Source organism: Moschus berezovskii, chromosome 19 (genome assembly GCF_049115385.1).
Source record: "Moschus berezovskii isolate FMDL1 chromosome 19, NW_MosBer_1.0, whole genome shotgun sequence".
Lineage (NCBI taxonomy): Eukaryota > Metazoa > Chordata > Mammalia > Artiodactyla > Moschidae > Moschus > Moschus berezovskii.
Window position 1 is genome coordinate 59,200,847 of NC_142478.1, and position 21,720 is coordinate 59,222,566.

A 21,720-nucleotide genomic window follows, 5' to 3' on the forward strand; every position below is an offset into this window, starting at 1 on the left:
GCCTGGTAGGCTTCCGTCTATGGGGTCACACAGAGTCGGACATGACTGCAGTGACTTAGCAGCAGCAATCTTCTATAGGATGCATGTATCAGGTTGGCCAAAAAGTTCATTCAGGTCTTTCAGCACCATCTTATGGAAAAACCCAAACAAATTTTTTGGCAAACCCAATACATGATGTTATTTGACTCTGCTGCTGATAGAGATTTTAGGTTGTCTAAAGTTTTAAAAATGACAGGATTAATGCTGTTCCGCAGTGTGTGTGGTTCAGGTGTGGGTGACTTTGGTTCTCTGGGTTCCAGGGGTGGGCAATACCCAAGTGGATACCTCAGGATGGTTCATTTGAAAAAGACAAGCTTTTTTCTTGCTATTATGAAACCAGAGGAACTTCAGCCTGGAGCTGCTAATGGCCATTCTGACACTCAGTGGCGACTTCTTGCCTTACGATAGAACCACCACAGATGTAAACAGGAACAATGAACATAGTCAGGCAGATTCCCAATGACTTTATCTAAGCTCCTGAATACTACTATAGCCACACCCCCTAGAGTCTTCTATAATGTGACCCGCTAATTCCTTTTTTGTCTTTTTCTTTTTCTCTTGTATGAGTTTGTTTCTGTCAATAGAAATTGAAAGATTTCTAACAAATTATAACTGTGATAAGCATCTATCTATCTACCTCCCCTTCATGGATTACAACTTTGCTGTGGTGAAGGGGCTTGGGTAATTCAATGAAGCTATGAGCCAAGCTGTACAGGGCCACCCAAGACAGATGGGCCTATGGAAGAGTTCTGACAAAATGTGGTCCACTAGAGGAGGAAATGGGAAACCACTCCAGTATTATTGCCTGGAAAACCCCATGGACAATATGAAAAGACAAAAAGATGTGACACTGGAAGATGAGCCCCCCAGGTCGTAAAATGTTTAATATGCTACTGGGGAAAAGTGAAAGTGAAGTCGCTCAGTTGTGTCCGACTCTCTGAGACCCTGTGGACTACAGCCCACCGGGCTCCTCTGTCCATGGGATTCTCCAGGCAAGAATAATGGAGTGGGTTGCCATTTCCTTCTCCAGGGGACCTTCCCAACCCAGGGATCGAATCCAGGTCTCCCGCATTGCAGGCAGACGCTTTAAGCTCTGAGCCACCAGGGAAGCCCTGCTGGGGAAAAGTGGAGGGCAATTACTAATAGCTCCAGAAAGAATGATGTGGCTGAGCCAAAGTGGAAATGACGCTCAGTTGTAGATGTGTCTGGTGGTGAAAGCAAAGTCCAATGCTGTAAAGAAATTGCACAGGAACCCAGAATGTTAGGTTTATGAACCAAAGTAAGTTGCATGTGGTCAAGCAGGAGGTGGCAAGAGTGAACATCAACATTTTATGAATCAGTGAACTAAAATGCATGGGAACGGGCAAATTTAATTCAGATAATCAGTATGTCTACTACTGTGGGCAAGAATCTCTTAGAAGAAATGGAGTAGCCTTCACAGTCAACAAAAGAGTGTACAATTCAGTACTTGTGTGCAATCTCAGAAATGACAGGATGATCTCAGTTCATTTCCAAGGCAAATCATTCAGCGTCACAATAATCCAAATCTATGTCCCAACCACTGATGCTGAAGAATCTGAAGTTGATTCATTCTATGAAAACCTACAAGACCTTCTAGAACTAACGCCAAAAAGAAAAAAAAATGATATCCTTTCATCATAGGGGACTGAAATGCAAAAGTAGGAAGTCAAGAGATATGTGGAGAAATAGGAAAGTTGATCTTGGAGTACAAAATGAAGCAGGGCAAAGGCTAACAGAGTTTTGTCAAGAGAACACACTGGTCATAGCAAACACCTTCTCCCAACAACACAAGAGATGACTCTCCACATGGACATCACCAGATGGTCAATACTGAAATCAGATTGATTATGTTCTTTGTAGCTAGAGATGGAGAAGTTCTATACAGTCAGCAAAAACAAGACCTGGAGCTGACTGTGGCTCACATCATCAGCTCCTTATTGCAAAATATTCAGGCTTAAATTGAATAAAGTAGGGAAAACCACTAGGCCATTCAGGTATGACCAAAATCAAATCCCTTATGATTATACAGTGGAGGTGATAAACAGATACAAGGGATTAGATCTAGAAGATAGAGTGCCTAAAGAACTATGGAAAGAGGTTGGTAACACTGAATAGGAGGCAGTGACCAAAACCATTCCAAAGAAAAAGAAACGCAAGAAGGCAAAGTGGTGATCTGAGGAGGTTTTACAAATAGCTGAGGAAAGAAGCATATTAAAAAGACAGCATATTAAAAAGCAGAGACATTACTTTGCCAACAAAGGTCCATCCAGTCAAAGCTATGGTTTTTCCAGTAGTCATGTATGGATATGAGTTCAGTTCCGTCACTCAGTCGTGTCCGACTCTTTACGACCCCATAAACTGCAGTACGCCAGGCCTCCCTGTCCATCACCAACTCCCAGAGTTCACTCAAACACATGTCCTTTGAGTCGGTGATGCCATCCAACCATCTCATCCTCTGTTGTCACCTTCTCCTCCTGCCTTCAATCTTTCCCTGCATCAGGGCCTTTACCAATGAGTCAGTTCTTCACATCACGGAGCCAAAGTATTGGAGTTTCAGCATCAGTCCTTCCAATGAGTATTCAGAACTGATTTCCTATTTAGGATGGACTGGTTGGATCTCCTTGCAGTCCAAGGAACTCTCAAGAGTCTTCGCCAACACCACAGTTCAAAAGCATCAATTCTTCATTGCTCAGCTTTCTTTATAGTCCAACTCTCACACTCATACATGACTACAGGAAAAACCATAGCTTTGACTAAGTGGACCTTTGTTGGCAAAGTAATGTCTCTGCTTTTTAATATGCTGTCTAGGTTGGTCTCCAAGGAGCAAGCGTCTTTTAATTTCATGGCTGCAATCACCATTTGCAGTGATTTTGGAGCCCCCCAAAATAAAGTCTGTCACTGTTTCCACTGTCTCCCCATCTATTTGCCATGAAGTGATAGGACCGGATGCCATGATCTTAGTTTTCTGAATGTTGAGTTTAAAGCCAAGTTTTTCACTTTCCTCTTTTACTTTCATCAAGAGGCTCTTTAGTTCTTCTTTGCCTTCTGCCATAAGTGTGGTGTTATCTGCATATCTGAGGATGGATGTGAGAGTTGGACTGTAAAGAAAGCTGAGCACCTAAGAACTGATGCTTTTGAACTGTGGTGTTGGGGAAGACTCTTGAGAGTCCCCTGGACTTCAAGGAGATCCAACCAGTCAATCCTAAAGGAAATCAGTTCTGAATATTCATTGGAAGGACTGCTGTTTAAGCTGAAACTCCAATACTTTGGCTACCTGATGCGAAGAACTGACTCACTGGAAAAGACCCTGATGCTGGGTAAGATTGAAGGCAGTAGGAGGAGGGGACAACAGAAGATGAAATGGTTGGATGGCATCACCGACTCGATGGACATGAGTTTGAGCAAGCTCCAAGAGTTGGTGAAGGACAGGGAAGCCTGGCATGCTGCAATCCATGGGGTCGCAAAGAGTCAGACACAACTAAGCGACTGAACTGAACTGAGGAAAGAAGAGAGGCAAAAGGTAAGGGAGAAAGGGAAAAATATACCCAACTGAATGTAGAGTTCCAGAGAACAGCAGGGGGAGATATGAAGGTCTTCTTAAATGAACAGTGCAAAGAAGTAGAAGAAAATAATAGGAAAGACTAGAGATGTCTCCAAGAAAACTGGAGCTATCAAGGGAACATTTCATGTAGGATGGGCACAATAAAGGACAGAAATGGTAAGGACTTAACAGAAGCAGAAGAGATTTTAAAAAGGTGCCAAGAATACACAGAACTGTACAAAAATGGTCTTAATGAGGCAGATAACCACGATGGTGTGGTCATTCACGTATAGCCAGACATCCTGGAGTGTGAGGTCAAGTGGGTCTTAGGAAGCATAAAGTTAGTGGAGGTGATGGAATTCCAGCTGAGCTATTTCAAATCCTAAAAGATGACACTGTTAAAATGATACACTCAATATTACAGCAAATTTGGAAAACTCAGCAGTGGCCACAGGACCGGAAATCAATTTTCATTCCAATCCCAAAGAAGAGCAATGCCAAAGAATGTTCAAACTACCATAAGATTGCACTCATTTCACATGTTAGCAAGGTTATGTTCAAAATTCTTCAAGCTAGGCCTCAGCAACATGTGAACAGAGAAATTCCAGATGTACAAGTTGAGTTTGGAAAAGGCAGAGGAACCAGATATCAAATTGTCAACATCCACTGGATCATGGAGAAAGCAAGGGAATTCCCGAAAAACATCTACTTCTGCTTCATTGACTCCACTAAAGCTTTTGACTGTGTGGAACATGACAAACTGTGGAAAATTCTCAAACAGATGGGAATACCAGACCACCTTACCTGTCTCCTGAGAAACAAACCTGTATGTGGGTCAAGAAGCAACAGTTAGAACAGAACATGGAGCAACTGACTGGTTCAAAATTGGGAAAGGAGTATGACAAGCCTGTATATCATCACCCGCTTATTTAACTTCTATGGAGAGTACATCATGAAAAATGCTGGGCTGGAAGACTCACAAGCTGGGTTCAAGATTTTCAGGGAGAAATAGCAACAACCTCAGATACGCGGATGATATCACTCTAATATGTTGTACCACCTCATGAAGAGGAACTAGAGCCTTTTGATGAGGTGAAAGAAGAGAGTGAAAAAGCTAGCTTGAAACTAAACATTCACAAAACTAAGATCACAGCGTCTGGTCAAATCACGTCACAGCAAATAGAAGGGGTAAAAAGTGGAAGCAGTGATAGGTTTTATTTTTGTGGGCTTCAAAAATCACTGTAGACAGTGACTGCAGCCATGACATTAGAAGATATTTGCTCCCTGGAAAGAATGTTATGACAAACCTAGACAGCATATTAAAAAGCAGAGACCTCACTTTGCGGACAAAGGTTCATGCAGTCAAAGCTATGGTTTTTCCAGTAGCCATGTATAGATGTGAGAGTTGGACTGTAAAGAAGGATGAATGCCTAAGAATTGATGCTGTTGAATTGCAGTGCTGGAGAAGACTCTTGAAAGTCCCATGGACAGCAAGGAGATCAAACCAGTCAATTCTAAAGGAAATCAACCCTGAATATTCATTGGAAGGACTAATGCTGAAGCTCCAATACTTCGGCCACTTGATGCGAAGAGCAGACTCATAGAAAAGAGCCTGATGCTGAAAAAATTGAAGCAAAAGGAGGAGGAGGAGGCAGAGGATGAGATGGTTAGATAGTATCACCAACTCAATGGACAGTAATTGGAGCAAACTCCAAGAGACAGTAGAGGACAGAGGAGCCTGGTGTGCTGTAGTCCATGGGGTCACAAGAGTTGGATACAACTTAGTGATTTGTCAACAACCTCATCTACCCACCGACTTTTCTATCTTCAAGAATATGTGTGTGTGTGTATTCAAGAACATCTGTTCCACAAAAGACATACAAAAAACATTCATAACAGCATTTTTGTAATAATTCCATCCCCTTCTCTCTCCGAAACTATAGAACCCAAACTATAGAACTCCTTCAATGGGTAAATGGATAAATAAATCATAGTATATTCACACATAAGAACACGATACAGCAGCAGTGAGAACAGGCAAATGACAATCACACATGAAAACATAAACGAATCTCATAATAGACAAATGAAGCCAGATCCCAAAATGTATGTACTGTATGATTCCATTTATATATACTGAAAAACAGGCAAAACATACTGATGGTTGATAGATGTCAGGAAGATGATTACCATTGAGGGGGTCGGGGAGCTTGAGGGAGCTTGGGGGATCCTGGTAATGCTTTACATCTTGATTTTGGTGAAGAAGAGTGGATCTTTTCACCATGTAAAAACTCAGCAAACTGTACACATATCTATATACATTTCTATGTATACTTCAAGAAAGAAAAATTAAAGCATTTGAGTGAGAATAAAATGATTTAGAAAAAAAATCTAATAGTGTAAAAGGCTTCAGAACACACAGGTGAATGTGAGAAATTGCAAAATTGGTCCTGATGCAAGGTATTTCAGTGGTGAAAGGCCAGTTTTCAGGCCTCTGCTATAAACCCAAAGTGTATTTCTCATTTGCATTTCCCAAAATTTAACCTCTGTACAGATACAGGAGTCCACTGCAAAACAGACAAGGAACCAACAAAGGAGGAAACCCTGAAGGAAACTTTGGGGAAATGTTACCACAGTGTATGTACCTGAAAGTTGGTATTGTATTGGGAAGGAAGACAATTCTGATCACATTCCTCCCTAGACTTTAAACAGAAATGTTCTAAAGATTTGGTGAAAGAGTGATATGCCCTCATGGCCAAAGTCTCTAGAAAGAAATGCTAGAAGGGTGGGCAAGGCTAGAAAATGAAATTTTGAATGAAATGAAGGAAATGGATATGAATGAACTAAATGGATATGAATTAACAACTATGAATGAAATAAAAATGAGTAACTATGCATAGTCCAAATTAAGCAATAGGTGCGGTACCTAAGGAAAGCTAGACTTCCACAGACTTCAGTGTACTCAGGTATTCAAGAGGACTTCACCAAAGATGGCAAGGAGACCATATCCCCAGAAGTAGACTTCTCGAATATTAACAGAAAACCTATAGGCAAGGAGTGGAAATTTTTAAAAATACCACAAGCAACTTTTTTGTTGTTGTTGTTGCTATTTTGGCCATGTCGCATGGCTTGTAGGATCTTAGTTCCCTGACCAGGGATCAAACCCACACTCTCAGCAGTGAAAGTGTGGAGTCCTAACCACTGGACTGCCAGGGAATTCCAGCAACACATTTTAAACAGGATTTGTATTGTTCAGAGCAAGCAGATGTACAAGGAGATAACAGGTCCTCTCTTTGCAGAAGATGCTGGGTGAATTCGGTCAACACACAGTTATCACTTGTCTTCCGTGAGGCTGGCACACAACAGGTGTGCTGCACATAGTGGCTGTGTATACTGAATACAAAGATCAATGCTGGTCCCCTGTCTGTGGCCCTCTCTGTTAGTGGTGGAGCAGACCTGCGAGCAGGTGTGTGATGAGGGCTGCGACCGTGGCACCCCACACAACTGAGGAGAAGAGAGACAAGGGAGGGAGTCAGAGGACGCTTGCTGAGTGGAAGAACTCCCTGACAGCAACTAGGAATAGAGTGTAGAGGATCAGACCACGGCTAAGTTCAGCACCTACGTGTGGCCAGCCCTCTCTCAGAGGGAGACTCCTGGGGACTATCTTTATCCCCATTTTGCACTTGAGAAAACTGAGGCTTGGAATGGAAGGTGGTGATGTGCCTCGGGTCATACAGCTGGGCAACAGCAGAACCAGGGCTCATCCGACAGAAAACGGTACCATCATGTTCTCCGGTTGTGGGCAGAAAGCTGCCGAAACGCCCTCCAAGGCTTCTTAAAGACTCTGATTCTGGGTGATGAGACCCCGTCTTCAGAGTTTCTGGGAAATGCACTGGTCTGGGTTATACTGCCTCCTGAACACAAGAGAGGAACGCTTTGGCTTTGGTTCCAGTGCTCTGACGTCTACCTCTCCTTGAACACAAAGCCCAAGTCTGAGTGCTTCGTGACCCTGGCAGAATCGGCAGCAGCAGCAGCTGGTTCATTCACGTTCTGCACACAGCTCTGCCGTTTCTGCCTTGAACCCGCTGAGCCTTTGTGGCATCTACTCTTTTTTTTTTTTAATTCATTTGGGGCCAATAATATGCTTTGTTGAGAACCAGGCTTTGTAAAATGAAGAAATTAGCTGCAATAACATTGTGTGGTCTATATTAATGAGTTGTAACTTGATATCAAGTTCATTATCAAAACAAACCCCTCATTTGCCTGAAGGCTTATGGCTCTGTGTCTAGCTGAAAAAGCAAGCCTCCCTTTGTGAAGGCAGGAAAAACAAACCTTCAGAAAGTGTCCATTTATGCTGAAAATGCCCCCGACACACCCTTCACCGAAACTGCATGAATTGTGGTCCTGTCATTTACGGCTGGAGACACCCTCGTGCTCTTTTGCTTTAGGCTGAAAACATTACCTGGACTGCTCCGCTCTGCTATCAATCTTACCTAACGATCTATTTACCTAAAGTACACAATCACAGACCAGCCTCCCATTACAATCTAGGGCAGATGAAAGAACATTAATGAAACCAAGAGCCTGCAGGACTGGATGGCTTGGCAGTTGGTCTGAACCGCTCCCTCCCCTCCGTGTCCAAGAGGCCAGGCTGTCCTGGGGTTTTTTCCTTTTTCTCTTTTTCAACAGATGAAATTGCTATAATAATTAAAGGAGCTAAAAGGAAGCACAGGAGGAGCTAGCAAATACTGTTAGGCTTCACGATGCAAAGGGGAGAGGGGTGGGGAGAGAGAGCAGAGAGGGTGGAGGGAGGAGGGTGGAGGGAGGAGGGTGGAGGGAGGAGGGAGCGAGAGGAGAGAGACACTTAACGCACAGCCTCCAAACCTGTGGTGAAGAGAAAACTGCTCTCTGTGGAGTGTGACATTTTTTGATTCTCCCTGAATCAGGGCTGGGTGCTTAGAGGGTGTCTGACCTCTGACCAACCTCCTCACCCACTTCATTAAAGGCCCTACCACGGGCTAAATTCAGGTCCTTTAGGTGCCAGAAGGGGCTCTCTTCCTTCACAGGCAGGCGAGGTCTAGTTTCAAGTCGATTTGCAGTAGGACCAGGGTTCTAACAATAAAAAGGAAGAAAAGGGGCCACTTTGTTTTGTGAGGAACCGAGAGATGGCTGCATTTGGAGTGACTTCTGTGGACACCGTGACATCCCCCCGGCCCCACCCCGCCACCCAGGTTGCTCCTGTAATGTCTGATGAGCTCAGAAGGGCTTCTGCAATGTGGAGGATGCGGGTTGGGGGAGCACAGTTTGGACCTAAATTTGAAGGCTTGAAAGTGAAGCCAAGTCTCCATCTCAGCAAATAAAAGAGAAGCAGCTCTGGGCCCCATGCAGAGAGGGGAAAACAAAATGGGACTTTGGAGCCACACTGGGTCTGGTTTTGAGTCTCAGCTTCTCCATCACACAAGTTCCTTTCAGTGTCTGAGCCTCAGTTTTCTCAGATATAAAATGGAGGGGACAACACCTTCATCATGGGGTTGTCATAAAGTCTCAAGTAAGACAAATTTACAAATATAAATCACCTGGTACATTCTGAATCCTCAATAAATGTTAGGATAACAAGTAAAATAGGTTGCAGGACAGTGCAGACTGTCCTTGTATGCATCCTTGTATGGATCCACAGACATCAGACTCCAAAAGAAGGTGAGAAAGACCACCTGGAAGGCATTTTTGAGGTAGCGGTAGAAGCACATAGGACTCTCCATTTGTATCCCCATGCTGAGAATGTAAAAACAGAGTGGAGAGGGCAAGAGATTCGTGCAGTGATTTGACAGCAGCTGCTGGGACGCTTTGAATCGTGAACCCAAAGGGAGGAGAAGGCTGCATCCTTCAGCTCAAATCAAATGAGAGACCAGCCACTGTGATGCTCAAGAGCATAAAATGTGACCCCTGCAGGTGGGGGCTGGTGAACTGGTCTCTGATACCCTCGGGGAAAACCCAGAGGACAGAAGCAGGCTGGGTCATGTTTCTGGGGCAGGGCGGCAAGGTGGAGGGTAGCTCTCTTAGCCTCTGTTTCCTCGCCTGCAAAGTGCGGTAAATATCGCCTACCTCTCAGTGTTGTGGAGTGAATGGAATTGGTCAGTTCATCAGAGAGAAGCAGATAGCCTAAGGTCACAGAGCAGGTGAGCAACAGTGGAAGCAGGACTCAGACCCTGGAATGATCTGTGGCCCAGGTGCTAAGTCAATCAACCCTGACAAGGGTTTGTCTGGCCAGACTAGGAAGCTCAAGAATTAATCCTTTTACTGAGACAATTTAAATCCCAAGCCCTGGAGCTGCACAAAAAAGGGAACAAGCAGGGTTATTTGTTGGTTTGAGGCAGGGAGGGAAAAGGTGAGAAGACGTCAGGGTTAAAGAATCATCAGACTGCCCATGCTAGCTCCCATGGACCTGCGGAATCCTCCTCCACATTCACCATGCTCATTTCCTACGAGAATGCCAGATTCAAGTTCTCAGATTCCTTGGTATCTGTCTGCTTCCTGAGTTTTGAGAGAACTTTTTAAGAAGGTCTAAAAATACCAGAGAAGCAGTTTGATTAGCAGAGGATGGGATCAGCCAATAAGCAAGAGCAACACAGGCGACAACCATGTACTAATTGCTGCTTGGGCATTTGCTTCAAGGGCTCTTGGAAACGATACATTTCAGTCATGTTACCCTTTTGGCTGCCATTTCCTGAATGTATAAAAAATGATCGGCACGAGAGTCATCATCTCTGGAAATGTCAGTATTTAAATGTTTTTAATGCATGATATTTTGGGGAGCCAATGGCTTCAACCCTTAAGTGGAAATATGAAGAGAGAGCATTCAGTGAGCACCTATTATCTGCCAGGGGCTTTCCTTTAGCATTATCTCATTGATCCTTCCAACAACCCTACAAAGCCAGAGTTCTTATTATTTCTGTATGTGAGATAGTTACTGAGACACAGAGGGCAACTTGCCCCCAGTCATACACACAGCAAATGCTAGAATGTCATCTCTCTTTATGGGGCACCCAGTATGTGCTGGAGATGTACCGGTGCATAAAACACCTATGGCCTTTGTCTAAGTGAAATTTACAGTTAGCCTGGGCGATGTAATGCCTCGCTTGTCATGCAGAGCTATCCTTGGTCCTAAGAATACAGACTATTTTCATACTGAACTTAAATCCTGCACCAGGCACTGTGCTAGGCTCTGGGGATAGATTTGTGAGCAAGGCAGGGTCCTTTCCCTTCAATGAGCTCCAAGTCTTCTGGTGGGACCAGACAAACTAACAGGCAATTATGATGTGGGGTTATTTTTTTCCTTTTGGTAGAAAATAAAAAATTCAGCAGGTCAGAACTTGGATTTAGACTAAATCCATTTAACTAGATATTTATCCAAATTATTCAAACCAATTAAACTGTTTACGGTGATCAACATCTCAGCCACACACACCCCAGAACCTCATTCCTCATTAGCTGGGCCTGTCTACCTTGCCGTTTTATCTAGCAGGTCTTGACAGTGTCGTGACCCAGCATCAAAATATGCCTTTCTTAGAAATGCGACTCTAATTAGAAATGGCTGATAAACCTTCATTGAAGGAGCATTATTTAGAAAGATGTATCTAAGCCACAAACAGGGGCTCCCCCCACCCTCGCCCCTCCATGTCCCCAGCTGTGCTTCTCTTCCAGAAAAGCTCACTGGCGCATTTTAGCACGAGCTCAAGAAAATGCAAATATCCTTGTCTGTGGTCACGGGGCACAGTCACATTCTTGTTTACATCACCTACAGCTAAAATTGGCACTTTCCTTTTTCTGCTGGAGACTTCCTGAATATACTCTTTAAAAATGCGACTGACAGATGCTCCTTTTAGAGAGATACTTGTCTACTGTTCCTTCTTACTGCAGGCAACCAGGCTGATCTTAAGAGCATAGAATCTCTCTAGTTAGTTGGTCCTGGATTCAAATCCTATCACCTACGTGTCTGGGTATCTCTGGGCAAGTCACAAAATCTTTCCAAGCCTCAGTTTTCTTATCTCTACAAACAGGGGTAATGATAGCATTTGCCCCATGGGACTGAGGAGCTAACTTTAATAAAATATGCAGAACACAGTAGTGGCATAATAGATGCTTAATAAATATTGACTCTGGAGTCATATAGCAAGGAGGATACCCCCAGACTGTGAGGGTAGGGTTCTTGGTTCTGCATATGAATATGAAGAAACTACAGAGGTGAAGTGATTTGCCCAAGGTCATACAGCTATGGAGCAAGAGAGCTCACGCTCCAAACTGACCTCCTAATTTCCAGCAAGGGCCACACCCATTCCACCACTGTTCCGAACCCTGGAAACATCTTGCCATGGAAAACTACAGTTTCTTGTGGTGAGGAGGGGAAGGGGAGAAAGTTCTACAAGGAGGAAGAAGATGGAAGGCGCAGCACCTTTGAAACCCAGTGTGACTTCCAGGTAGACCAAGTAATGAAAGATGGAGCTGGGAAAGCCGGCGGGGACTAGATCATGCAGAGCCTTATTAAAGATAATCATCTTCATTTTGAGGGCCATTAACTGTTTTAACCAGGGAAATGACAATATCACACTTGTAATTAAAGAGAATGGGTTGGAAGAAGGTCAGATTGAGGATACAGGGGGCAGTTGGGAGGCTGGTGGAATGGTCCAGCCTAGAGAGGGAGATGAGGGCAACCTGGATCAGGTAGTGACCTTGGGGAAGGAGGCAGTGTCCACTGAGTGCCTGCCCTGAGGCAGCTGATTGAACATAAAGAGATGATGAAGAGGGAGAAAGCAAAGATGAAGCTCAGGTTTCTACCTGAACAACTGGGTACACAATGGCATCATTTATTTAAATGGGGAACATTTCACCGTTCAGCTGGGGAAAGGTACTCAGGACTTGGGTGGTCCTGCACTGCCATGGTTCTCAGCCCAAGATGACTTTGGTCCCCAGAGGACATTTGGTAACATCAATGCATTTGTGGTTGTCACAATTGGCATCTAATGGCTAGAGACCAGGGGCGCGGCTCAACATCCTACAGTGCACAGGGCAGTCCATCGGCCCCAAATGTCAACAGAGTCAAGGTGGAGAGACCCTGTTCTGCTGGAATTCACAGTCTTAAAGGAAGTAAAACATCAGAACCTTTCAGTTATTGAAAGATTTAATGGGAACTCATGGAGTTAAGTCCTCCCTAATTCGAAAACCCCCCAGGATAGAAACTTGGGTAACTTCGTGTGTGGAGGAGAAGAGCATGGAAAGATTTACCTACTGGAGCTCTGTGGAACAGCCTTTTTTCCGACAGGGCATCAAGAAAGAACCTGTTCCTTGGGGGAGAATGGCAACAAACTCCGCCTCACCGTGATGCATTAGAAAATTAGAAAATCCAGCCACAATTCGGTGTCTTGTATCATCCCAAGTCCACATCCAGACAACACTGAAGATGCAGGTCAGATGGCTTCATGGCACCTTTCTTCCCATGATAGAACCTGCTTCTGTCTCCAACTCTAATATATTTTCCACCTTTCTTTTTGACTTATTTGCCATTTTGATTCATGGTTATTTATGCATTTTCTCTCCAACAGAATTGTGGATTTCTTGAGAGAAGCCCCCAAGTCTGATTCATATTAATGTGTCATCCAAAACACCTGTCACATATATTTAATAGACATCTCAGAGGGTCATACTGACCCTGCACCAGGCTACAATGGGGCATTACTTTCCATTCTTTCTGCCACTGAGTTGCAGCCAGCCATGGACCCCTTGAAGCCCCTGACAACACTGAACCCATTCCAGAAATCATCCCAACTATATAATCTTCCCACTTTGTAAAATCCAGAAATCCCAAAGCACTTCCACACTTGCAGGCAGATCTCCAAACAGAGCTAACTTTTGAGTTATTAAATACAACTGCCTATTGCACCTTAGACAACTTAAATTCCAACTTAGACAGAAATACATCAGATCAAAGTTGAGCCTGCAAGAAATTTTTTCAGCAGAGTTTGAAAACAGGAATTCAGAAGGGAAAATGCCACCATCTCATGATAGAAGGTATCCCATTACTGGTGATTATGATTTTGAATTTAACTGTCAGAAAGATCTCTGAGAAAAATATGTTGATTTGTTCAGTCCAAGAAAGGTTTAATTAGCTTCTGTCAGATTTTATGTAAGTGCTACTTGCCACTGAACCCCACGTGGATTCTGCAGCTTTTAAACTGAACAGATGATGCCTGAGTCTTTAGAGGCTGCAGGAATGCTGAAAAGGGGTCAAGGATAGGTCTTTTACTATGGTTGTGCAAAGGCTTGTCTAACCAGAGATTGATTCTTTAAGCACCCCCACCCTCCACTCTTCAAATGATGAAAACAGAAGGGAGTCAAAGGGATAAAGATAGTCCACTATCTTGGATCTCTTTACATCTGATTCCCTATATTTTTCAGTCTCTGGAAGGCTGTCCCATGTGATTGTCTTTTTTCACTTCTAGGTATCTTCAACAACTAGAATCACACTTAGCACATATCTGGAGCTCAGTAAATAGTAGCTGAATGAATGTTTCGCTTGGTGACTTCCCCCTTATCCTGACCCCCTCAGCCCTTCAGTGGACTCTGTGCTGTTTTTAATATGCCACCGTGGGCAAAGGCCCCTGACAGCTCTAAACAGTGGTTACGGGCTAAGAGCTGTCTCTCTCTCTTTTTAGGTTACTCTATTGCTTGGGACTCCCGATATCTGATTTTTTTGTGAAGTCATTCGTGCTAGTTATTGCTGATCAGTCAATCTGACCCCCAATCTCCAATACTTTCACCTCTCTCTTGCTCCTGCTTTTCTACACTCAGGATAGATACACACTTTCCCAGTCATTCTTTTTTTTTTCCCACCCCTAGACATTCTTGCAATTAATAAAAGACAGGTGACAGTACCCTAGCAGATGAGACATAAGAGGAAACATGCTGGGAATTTTCCTGGAAAGCCTTTGTTTGCCTCATTAAAAAGACAAAAATAGTTCTTACCCTCCATTTTATCCTCTTTCTACTGGAATATGAATGTATTGGGTGGAGATGAGGCAGCCATTCTATGACCATGAGGGAAAAGGACCTGCCAATCTTAACAAGTTCCTCCTTGAACCAATGCCAGTGGGCATATACCTCCAGACTTCTCACATAAGAAAAATAAATTCACATGTTTAGGTCACTGCTTTTGAGTCTTTCTCTTACTTGGAGCCAAGAATGATCCTAATTGATACATAAAGTTTTCTTTTTTTTTTTAAACCACTTCTGTCTCTCCATAGGATTCAAACATAAGTAATGAGACTGGGCTGAAAGTTAAAACCAAGGGATTTAAATCATGCTCAAGGGCACTCCTTTTCCTACAACTAGGATTTTTTAACCGGGTCATGCATTTCTGCCATCAGGATGAACTCTCTCGTGCAAGGCATCTCATCCTTCATAAAATTATGCTGATCTTGTTGCTGTTCAGTCACTAAGTTGTGTCCAACTCTTTGTGACCCCATGGACTGCAGCATATCAGGCTTCCCCATCCTCCGCTATCTCTCAGAGCTTGCTCAAGTTCATGTCCATTGAGTTGGTGATGCTATCTAACCATTTCATCCTCTGTTGCCCTCTTCTCTCTTTACCTTCAATCCTTCCCAGCATTGGGGTCTTTTCCAATGAATTGGCTCCTCACGTCAGATGGCCAAAGTACTGAAGCTTTAGCATTAGTCCTTTCAATGAATATTCAGGGCTGATTTCCTTTAGGACTGGCTTGATCTCTATAAAAATATACTCTCACACAAGTTCTTAAAAATATCCCTAGACCTGCGTCTTCCCTTCTACCCTCAGACTGGGACTTGGCATCACTAATGATAGATCCCAGTCTGCGACTTTACAGTTAATGCTCAGCTTCCTTCAGGCTTCACATCTGGGCTATCTTCAAAACAGTAATGGAGGCACACGTGTCCAGTTAGAGAAGACGAAGGAGCATGAGTCATAATAACAACTGTCATCACCTACTAAGGAGTTCACTGTGTACTGAGTGCCATGCTCAGTATTTCAGACGCATTATTTTATTTAATCCTTTCAAAAGATCTATATAGTAGACCCTATTACTCTTCAGGCCATTTCACAGAACCTCACATTAGGGTCAAAGAGCGGATTTGAGCCCACATTGTCTGATTTCAAAGGCAGAGAACTCACCTTGTCACTAAGCTTGCATCATATCAACTAGACTCTTTGATGTGTTTCTTCTACTGCTCCCCTCCCATCCCCACCCTCATCTCTCCATGATCAGCAGCTGCTTCTTCGCAGATGAGACAAAGAACTCACTTCATTTTGTCCAGCATAAAGAAAGTGCCTATCGTTCTTCCCATGTCAGAAGGTAATGAACGCATGCCTTCCTGGCACCCTGATTTATCACGGAGGGAGCCAACTGTCACATGGGTCTGTGATTAGACACAGCCATATTCACCGAGGCAAGCAGCACCAGTCCAGAGCTGCAGGGCAGAAAGAAAACAAAACAAAGCAGCAACGCGAATTCTGCAACTGTCTCAATGCGGTAACAAGCCAGAAGAATCCCTTGGGGGAGAAAAAAGGACTCGTTGCTATCTTCCTGGCCTAAAAATCATGAGTGATGATAAAAATGAAGGTGCAGCTGGCTGGGATTTTTTAGAACTGAATCTCAAGTGGTCTTCAGATCTCTTATTTATTTTATTTTTCAGGGTAATCACTGATTCAGGGCAGGGGGCGTAGTCTCTGTGATTAGAGACTAGAGAAATGACCCAGTGATGAGCCCACTTGGAACAAAGACCAGTGACTCACCACGTTACCACTTCAGGCCACAATTTCTCTGATCTGAACAGGAAAATCGCTTCATGTTTGTGGTGGAAATGTATTATGTTGGAGTCAAGGTTTCTCTTGTTGGAGGAAACCTGTGCTTGTCTGATTCCAGATAGCTCGACTGGATGGTGGGCTGAACTTCTGAGAGCTGCCCTGGGCAACTCCATTCTCACCGTTGGGGTGGACGGTAGTGGGTGTGGGACGGTGATGCTCAGGCCAAGGTCTTCTCCTTAGCTGGGACTGTATATAGCTTGCCTCCCTGAGGACTTCCCTGGTGGCTCAGATGGTAAAGTCTCTGCCTACAATGCGGGAGACCCAGGTTCAATCCCTGGGTCAGGAAGATCTCCTGGAGAAGGAAATGGTAACCCACTCCTGTATTCTTGCCTGGAAAATCCCATGGACGGAGAAGCCTGGTAGGCTACAGTCCATGGGGTCACAAAGAGTCGGACACGACTGAGCAACTTCACTTTCACTTTCATCTCCCTGAATCTGCCAGCTTACCTCTCAGCAGAGAACTAGACCCTGGGGCTCTTCAGGCCTCAGTCTATTCAGGTGCAAAGTGGGGGTGGGGGCTGGGGGGTTGTAATAACTACACCTCTATCACAGAGTCAATTAAAAGATTAAGCAACAGTGTCATAATGGCTAACATTTCCTAGTATTTACTCTGCACCAGGCCCTGTTTTAAGAGCTTTACTCATATTAATTCATCTAATCCCCACAAAACCCTATGAGACCGGAACATTTTTAGCTGGATTTCCTCTGTTCTAAGACGTGCATTTTCTTTCCTCATTTCAGCATCCCTGAAACTGGGGTACTTCTTATAATTGAAAGTAGGGCATAGTTTAGTCAGTAGAGTTTTGTTTCTTGTTGGCACACGCAGAAAATAGTGATGCCTCTTGAAATGGAAGACGCCTTAGATCAAATACAAGGTGCCCATTTCACAGAGGAGGAAACCGAGGCACAGATTTGTTCAAGGACCCACAGCATAGCTGAGTGTCAGAGTTGGGGTCTGAACCCATATCGTTTGCTGAATAATCTGCTCTTTCAACCACAAAGCTAGGATTCACTGAAGCACCCAGTCCAGCTCCTGCCTGTTTCAGTGTCTGCCCAAACTAAGGCTGCTTCTTTCCCCTCTGCCACCCAGAGACTGAGCTTCTATAAAGGATCCCATGCCTTTATATGGTTTTTGCCAAATGCCATCCCTACATTTCCATTCTAGAACATGGAGAGGGTGTCTGAAGTGCCCTTCTCGGTTTCAGTCTCTTATGAAGAAGAAAATGTGGACCCAGGGTAATCTGCACATGCTCTGCTCCCTCCCTCCCTCCCCCATGACTAATCCCATTAAACTTCTCTTTTGCTTCCTTGAGAAACAAAGGGATAAGGGACAAGGAACTCCTTAAACAGATTAGGGCACCTGACTTAGGGCAGGCTAGAAGGGTTCCTCAACAAGACATTCAAGCAGAGGATTTGCATACATTATTTACACTCCCTCCCTCCGCTGAAAAATCTACACGAAGATGCTGTGCAGAGAAAGGTTCCATTGTAACATTCAGTTCAGTTCAGTTGCTCAGTCATGTCTGACTCTTTGCGACCCCATGAATCACAGCACGCCAGGCCTCCCTGTCTATCACCAACTCCTGGAATTCACTCAAACTCATGTCCACCGAGTCAGTGATGCCATCCAGCCATCTCATTCTCTGTCATCCCCTTCTCCTCCTGCCCCCAATCCCTCCCAGCATCAGAGTCTTTTCCAGTGAGTCAACTCTTCGCATGAGGTGGCCAAAGTATTGGAGTTTCAGCTTTAGCATCAGTCCTTCCAATGAACACCCCAGAGGGCTTCAGGACACTTTTGGGAGTCGCCGCCAGGTGTCACCCATCACACCAGCACACGGTAGGAAGTGGCATTCCCATTAAGCCCAGTTGGTCTCACCTTCCTCCCCTGAGAAGCCAGATTCTTCCTCAAATCACACCTCACTGGACACCTGGCTGCCTGGCATTTGTTGTGGTTTAGTGGTCTAGTCACTAGGTCGTGTCTGACTCTTTGCAACCCCATGGACTATAGCCTGCCAGGCTCCTCTGTCCATGGGATTTCCCTGGCAAGAAACTGGAGTGGGTTGCCATTTCCTTCTCTGGGAGATCTTCCTAACTCAGGGATTGAACCTGTGTCTCCTATATTGGCAGGGTGATTTTTTACCACTGAGCCACCAGGGAAGCAATCAATGCTTTACAGTAGCTCTAAAAAGTTGAAATTTCTAAAGACATGATACTTCAAATGTCAGCCAGGGATACCCTAGGGTCTTCATTATTTCCTAAACAGTGGGGTGTGGGCAGCAGGATTTCCGTGTTTTTGTGCCTGAGGTCTTGTTTATCCAACAGATGCCTGGAAGCCTGCTTCCCTGCTCTTGACCTTCCAGAGTCCTATCTACGCTCCTCTCAAGACAGAGATGGTCTTTTCAACCTCTGCGTCCTCCTCCACTTTCCCCAATGTCTCTAACCCAAGATGGAAAACTTGGTTACATGACCTCTTCCTTCTCCACTCTCTCTCTCTCTCTCTCTCTCACACACACACGAGCCTGAATTACCTGTCCTCTGCAATCCCACTACACCCAGTGATACATCCCTGCCATACCATTTATCACATTGCATTACAATGAACTGTTCCTTATCTCTTTTACTTCCTGCCCCAACATACACACTACAGATTGTGAATATTTTTTAGGCAAGTTTTAAATTTTATAAGAGCAGGTATTCAGCACACAAGAGAAATTCAACATGTTCACTAAATGAATGAAACAACCATGTAACGAAAATCTAGGAAGTGCTACCGACCTAAGATGCTGTTCTCCAACTTTGGACATATCAGACTGAGCATGCTCACAGCAATCCCAAGAGGAGGTCCTATGATATCCCCATTTGACAGACAGGCAACACCAGAGCAGAGAAGTTCTGTAACTTGCACAAGGTCACAGGGCTGCAAAGAGGCAGATTCGGGGTTCAAGCCAGGCTATTTGGGTCCACTGGCCATGTGCTCACACTCACTGCTGATTCTGAAATATCTACTTCCTTCCCTTCCCTCATTGCTATGCTGGGAAGTTCATTCCCAGAGGAGTTTGCTCTGCATAAAACCCATTTCAGTGTAGCATTTTGAAACCAGAGGAGACGCTGGTGAAGACTTTATATTTCAGAGGGAACTCAGTAAAAGGGTTGAGCAATGAAGGCTGCATAGAGCTGTGTCAAACCTTGGAAAGTAGGAGCTCAGGAACACTTTGGATCACCACATAAGCATGCGTGAGTTTTAAACTCTCTTCTGTTCCTTGACTTTTCCCAAAGCCCTCCTTCCTGGGTCAGGACCTTGAGCCACAAGATATACCACTGTGGGTGGACCACAGAGGGCCAGTAATTAGCTTTGTTCCCCTCCCAGTGTTCACCTACCTTGGCCAAGGTAGGGGTAAACATGGGGGTTTGCAGATACAATAACAAAGACATGTTTAAACCAGACATAACTGGCCTGCCCAGTTCTGATCATTAAAAACCAGAAACAATTTGACGCCCAGCACTAAACACATACTTATATTTGATTTGTCACTTTCAAACCAACAACAGTATTTCTTGTCCCATACATACATGATCAAGCGTTAGCATCACCCTAAACAATTTCCATATTTTACTGAGTCCTCACACTGTTTCTGCCTACTTGATGTTCCTGTTCTCATTTCATAGACAGGAGCAAATAAAGCCTCAGAGATGCTAAGCAACTCATCTCAATAGCTGGTGAGAAGCCAAGTCAGGCTTCAAACCCCAAAGTTTGACACTCTGTAGTCTCTCCACAAAGAGAGAGGATGTGCACGTACCCCGAGCACAGTGGATCTCTGAAAATAATTTCTGCGATGGCAAACCTACAATTCATCTTAATTTTTTCCTGATGTTCTACAGTGTCACTGCCGATTTATTCCATCATTTTGGAATTACTAGCTAATAGGATGGCCCAGCTCCCTGTTCTGGCTGGCATTTTCATTCTTCACGAGTAACCAACCACTGATAGCAACGGGGATGTGTCACAATTTAATTACAGCCCGACTCTTCTTTCTCCAGATGTCCCTGGTTGGTCTGGAGGCTAATTCCTACTTTTCGTTTTGAAAACACGACTGCTTTCACAAAAAGACAAGAGACTCACCTGTGTTAGGAAAGCTGAGGCAAAAAAGGGCAAGAGGGCCCCGGAGGCAGGGGCACTCTGCATCTTCTTGGTGACTGGTACCTTGGTCATCTTGGAAATCCTTAAAGCTAAACTGTGTCCAGCAGGGAAGGTTTTGTTTTTTCCCCCCAGAATCTTCTACGTCAGCAGTCACTGGTGTCAAGGGCTCTCCCGCAATTTCTCTCTGACTCACAGGTCCTAATGAGACTCCAGACAGGCTTCTGACTGGGGAGGAATTAATTGGAAAAGCAAGTCTTCCTGGGTTTCCTACCAAGAAGTTAAGGAAGCCTCCGCGGGGTGAAATCAGGCAAGCCCCGGACTTACTTTTTAGAAAGTCACAAACTTTTATGTTTTTCCCCTGTTTGGGAAGGGGACAGCTTTGTCTTCTAGAAACAAAAATAAAATGTGAAACTAAAAAAATAAAACTCCGCTGAAAAAGTCTGAGGGGGGCCCATGGAGGCGCCCCCGGAAATCCATCCTAGGACTGCAGCGGCCGGCGGAGGAGGGAAGGAAAGCCACCGCGGCTAACTGCAGGCCCGGGCCCACGCGGTCGCCTGGCAACGGCGCGCCCCGAGGAGGGCTTCCTATTGGCTGGGATCAATAGGGGCGGGGTCGCGAACTCGCCCCGGCCGCTGGGCCCCTGGCTGGGAGCTGGCGGCTAGCCAGGGAGCCACGTCCTCCAAACTGGTTTTTCCTTTCAGGCCTGAAGACCTTGACCCTTTCTCTTCGTCTAACTACAAGCGTCTCTTTCCTTCCAAACTGCCCTGTCCTGCCATAATTCTCTAGTGCCTTGGGTTGGGTAGATCCATGTGGGCCTTGAACCCCTCAATTATTTTAGCGTGAGATTTCTCTGTTTTATTCACCTAACAACCATTCCTACTCATCCTTCAAATACCTCATAGACACAACACATATACATAAACACACATAAATGTGTACATGTATATGTTATGTGTGCATGACATTTGGTTCAGTTCATTTGCTCAGTCATGTCCGACTCTTTGCGACCCCCTGGACTGCCGCCGCCAGCCAGGCCTCTCTGTCCATCACCAGCTCCCGGAGCTTGCTCACACTCTAGTCCATTGAGTCG

General features: G+C 44.7%; 1 protein-coding gene across 1 annotated transcript in view; it reads right to left on the reverse strand.

Annotated features, from left to right (window-relative positions):
* The window catches only part of CCDC60 (coiled-coil domain containing 60), a 175,291-nt gene extending 154,176 nt beyond the window's left edge, over nt 1–21,115 (reverse strand). The window contains exon 1 of the mRNA XM_055405510.2: nt 20,613–21,115. Within this exon, the coding sequence (XP_055261485.1) occupies nt 20,613–20,702 (90 nt within the window). The 5' untranslated portion in view covers nt 20,703–21,115. The remainder of the gene's footprint in view (nt 1–20,612) is intronic.
* Nucleotides 21,116–21,720: the final 605 nt, after the last annotated feature.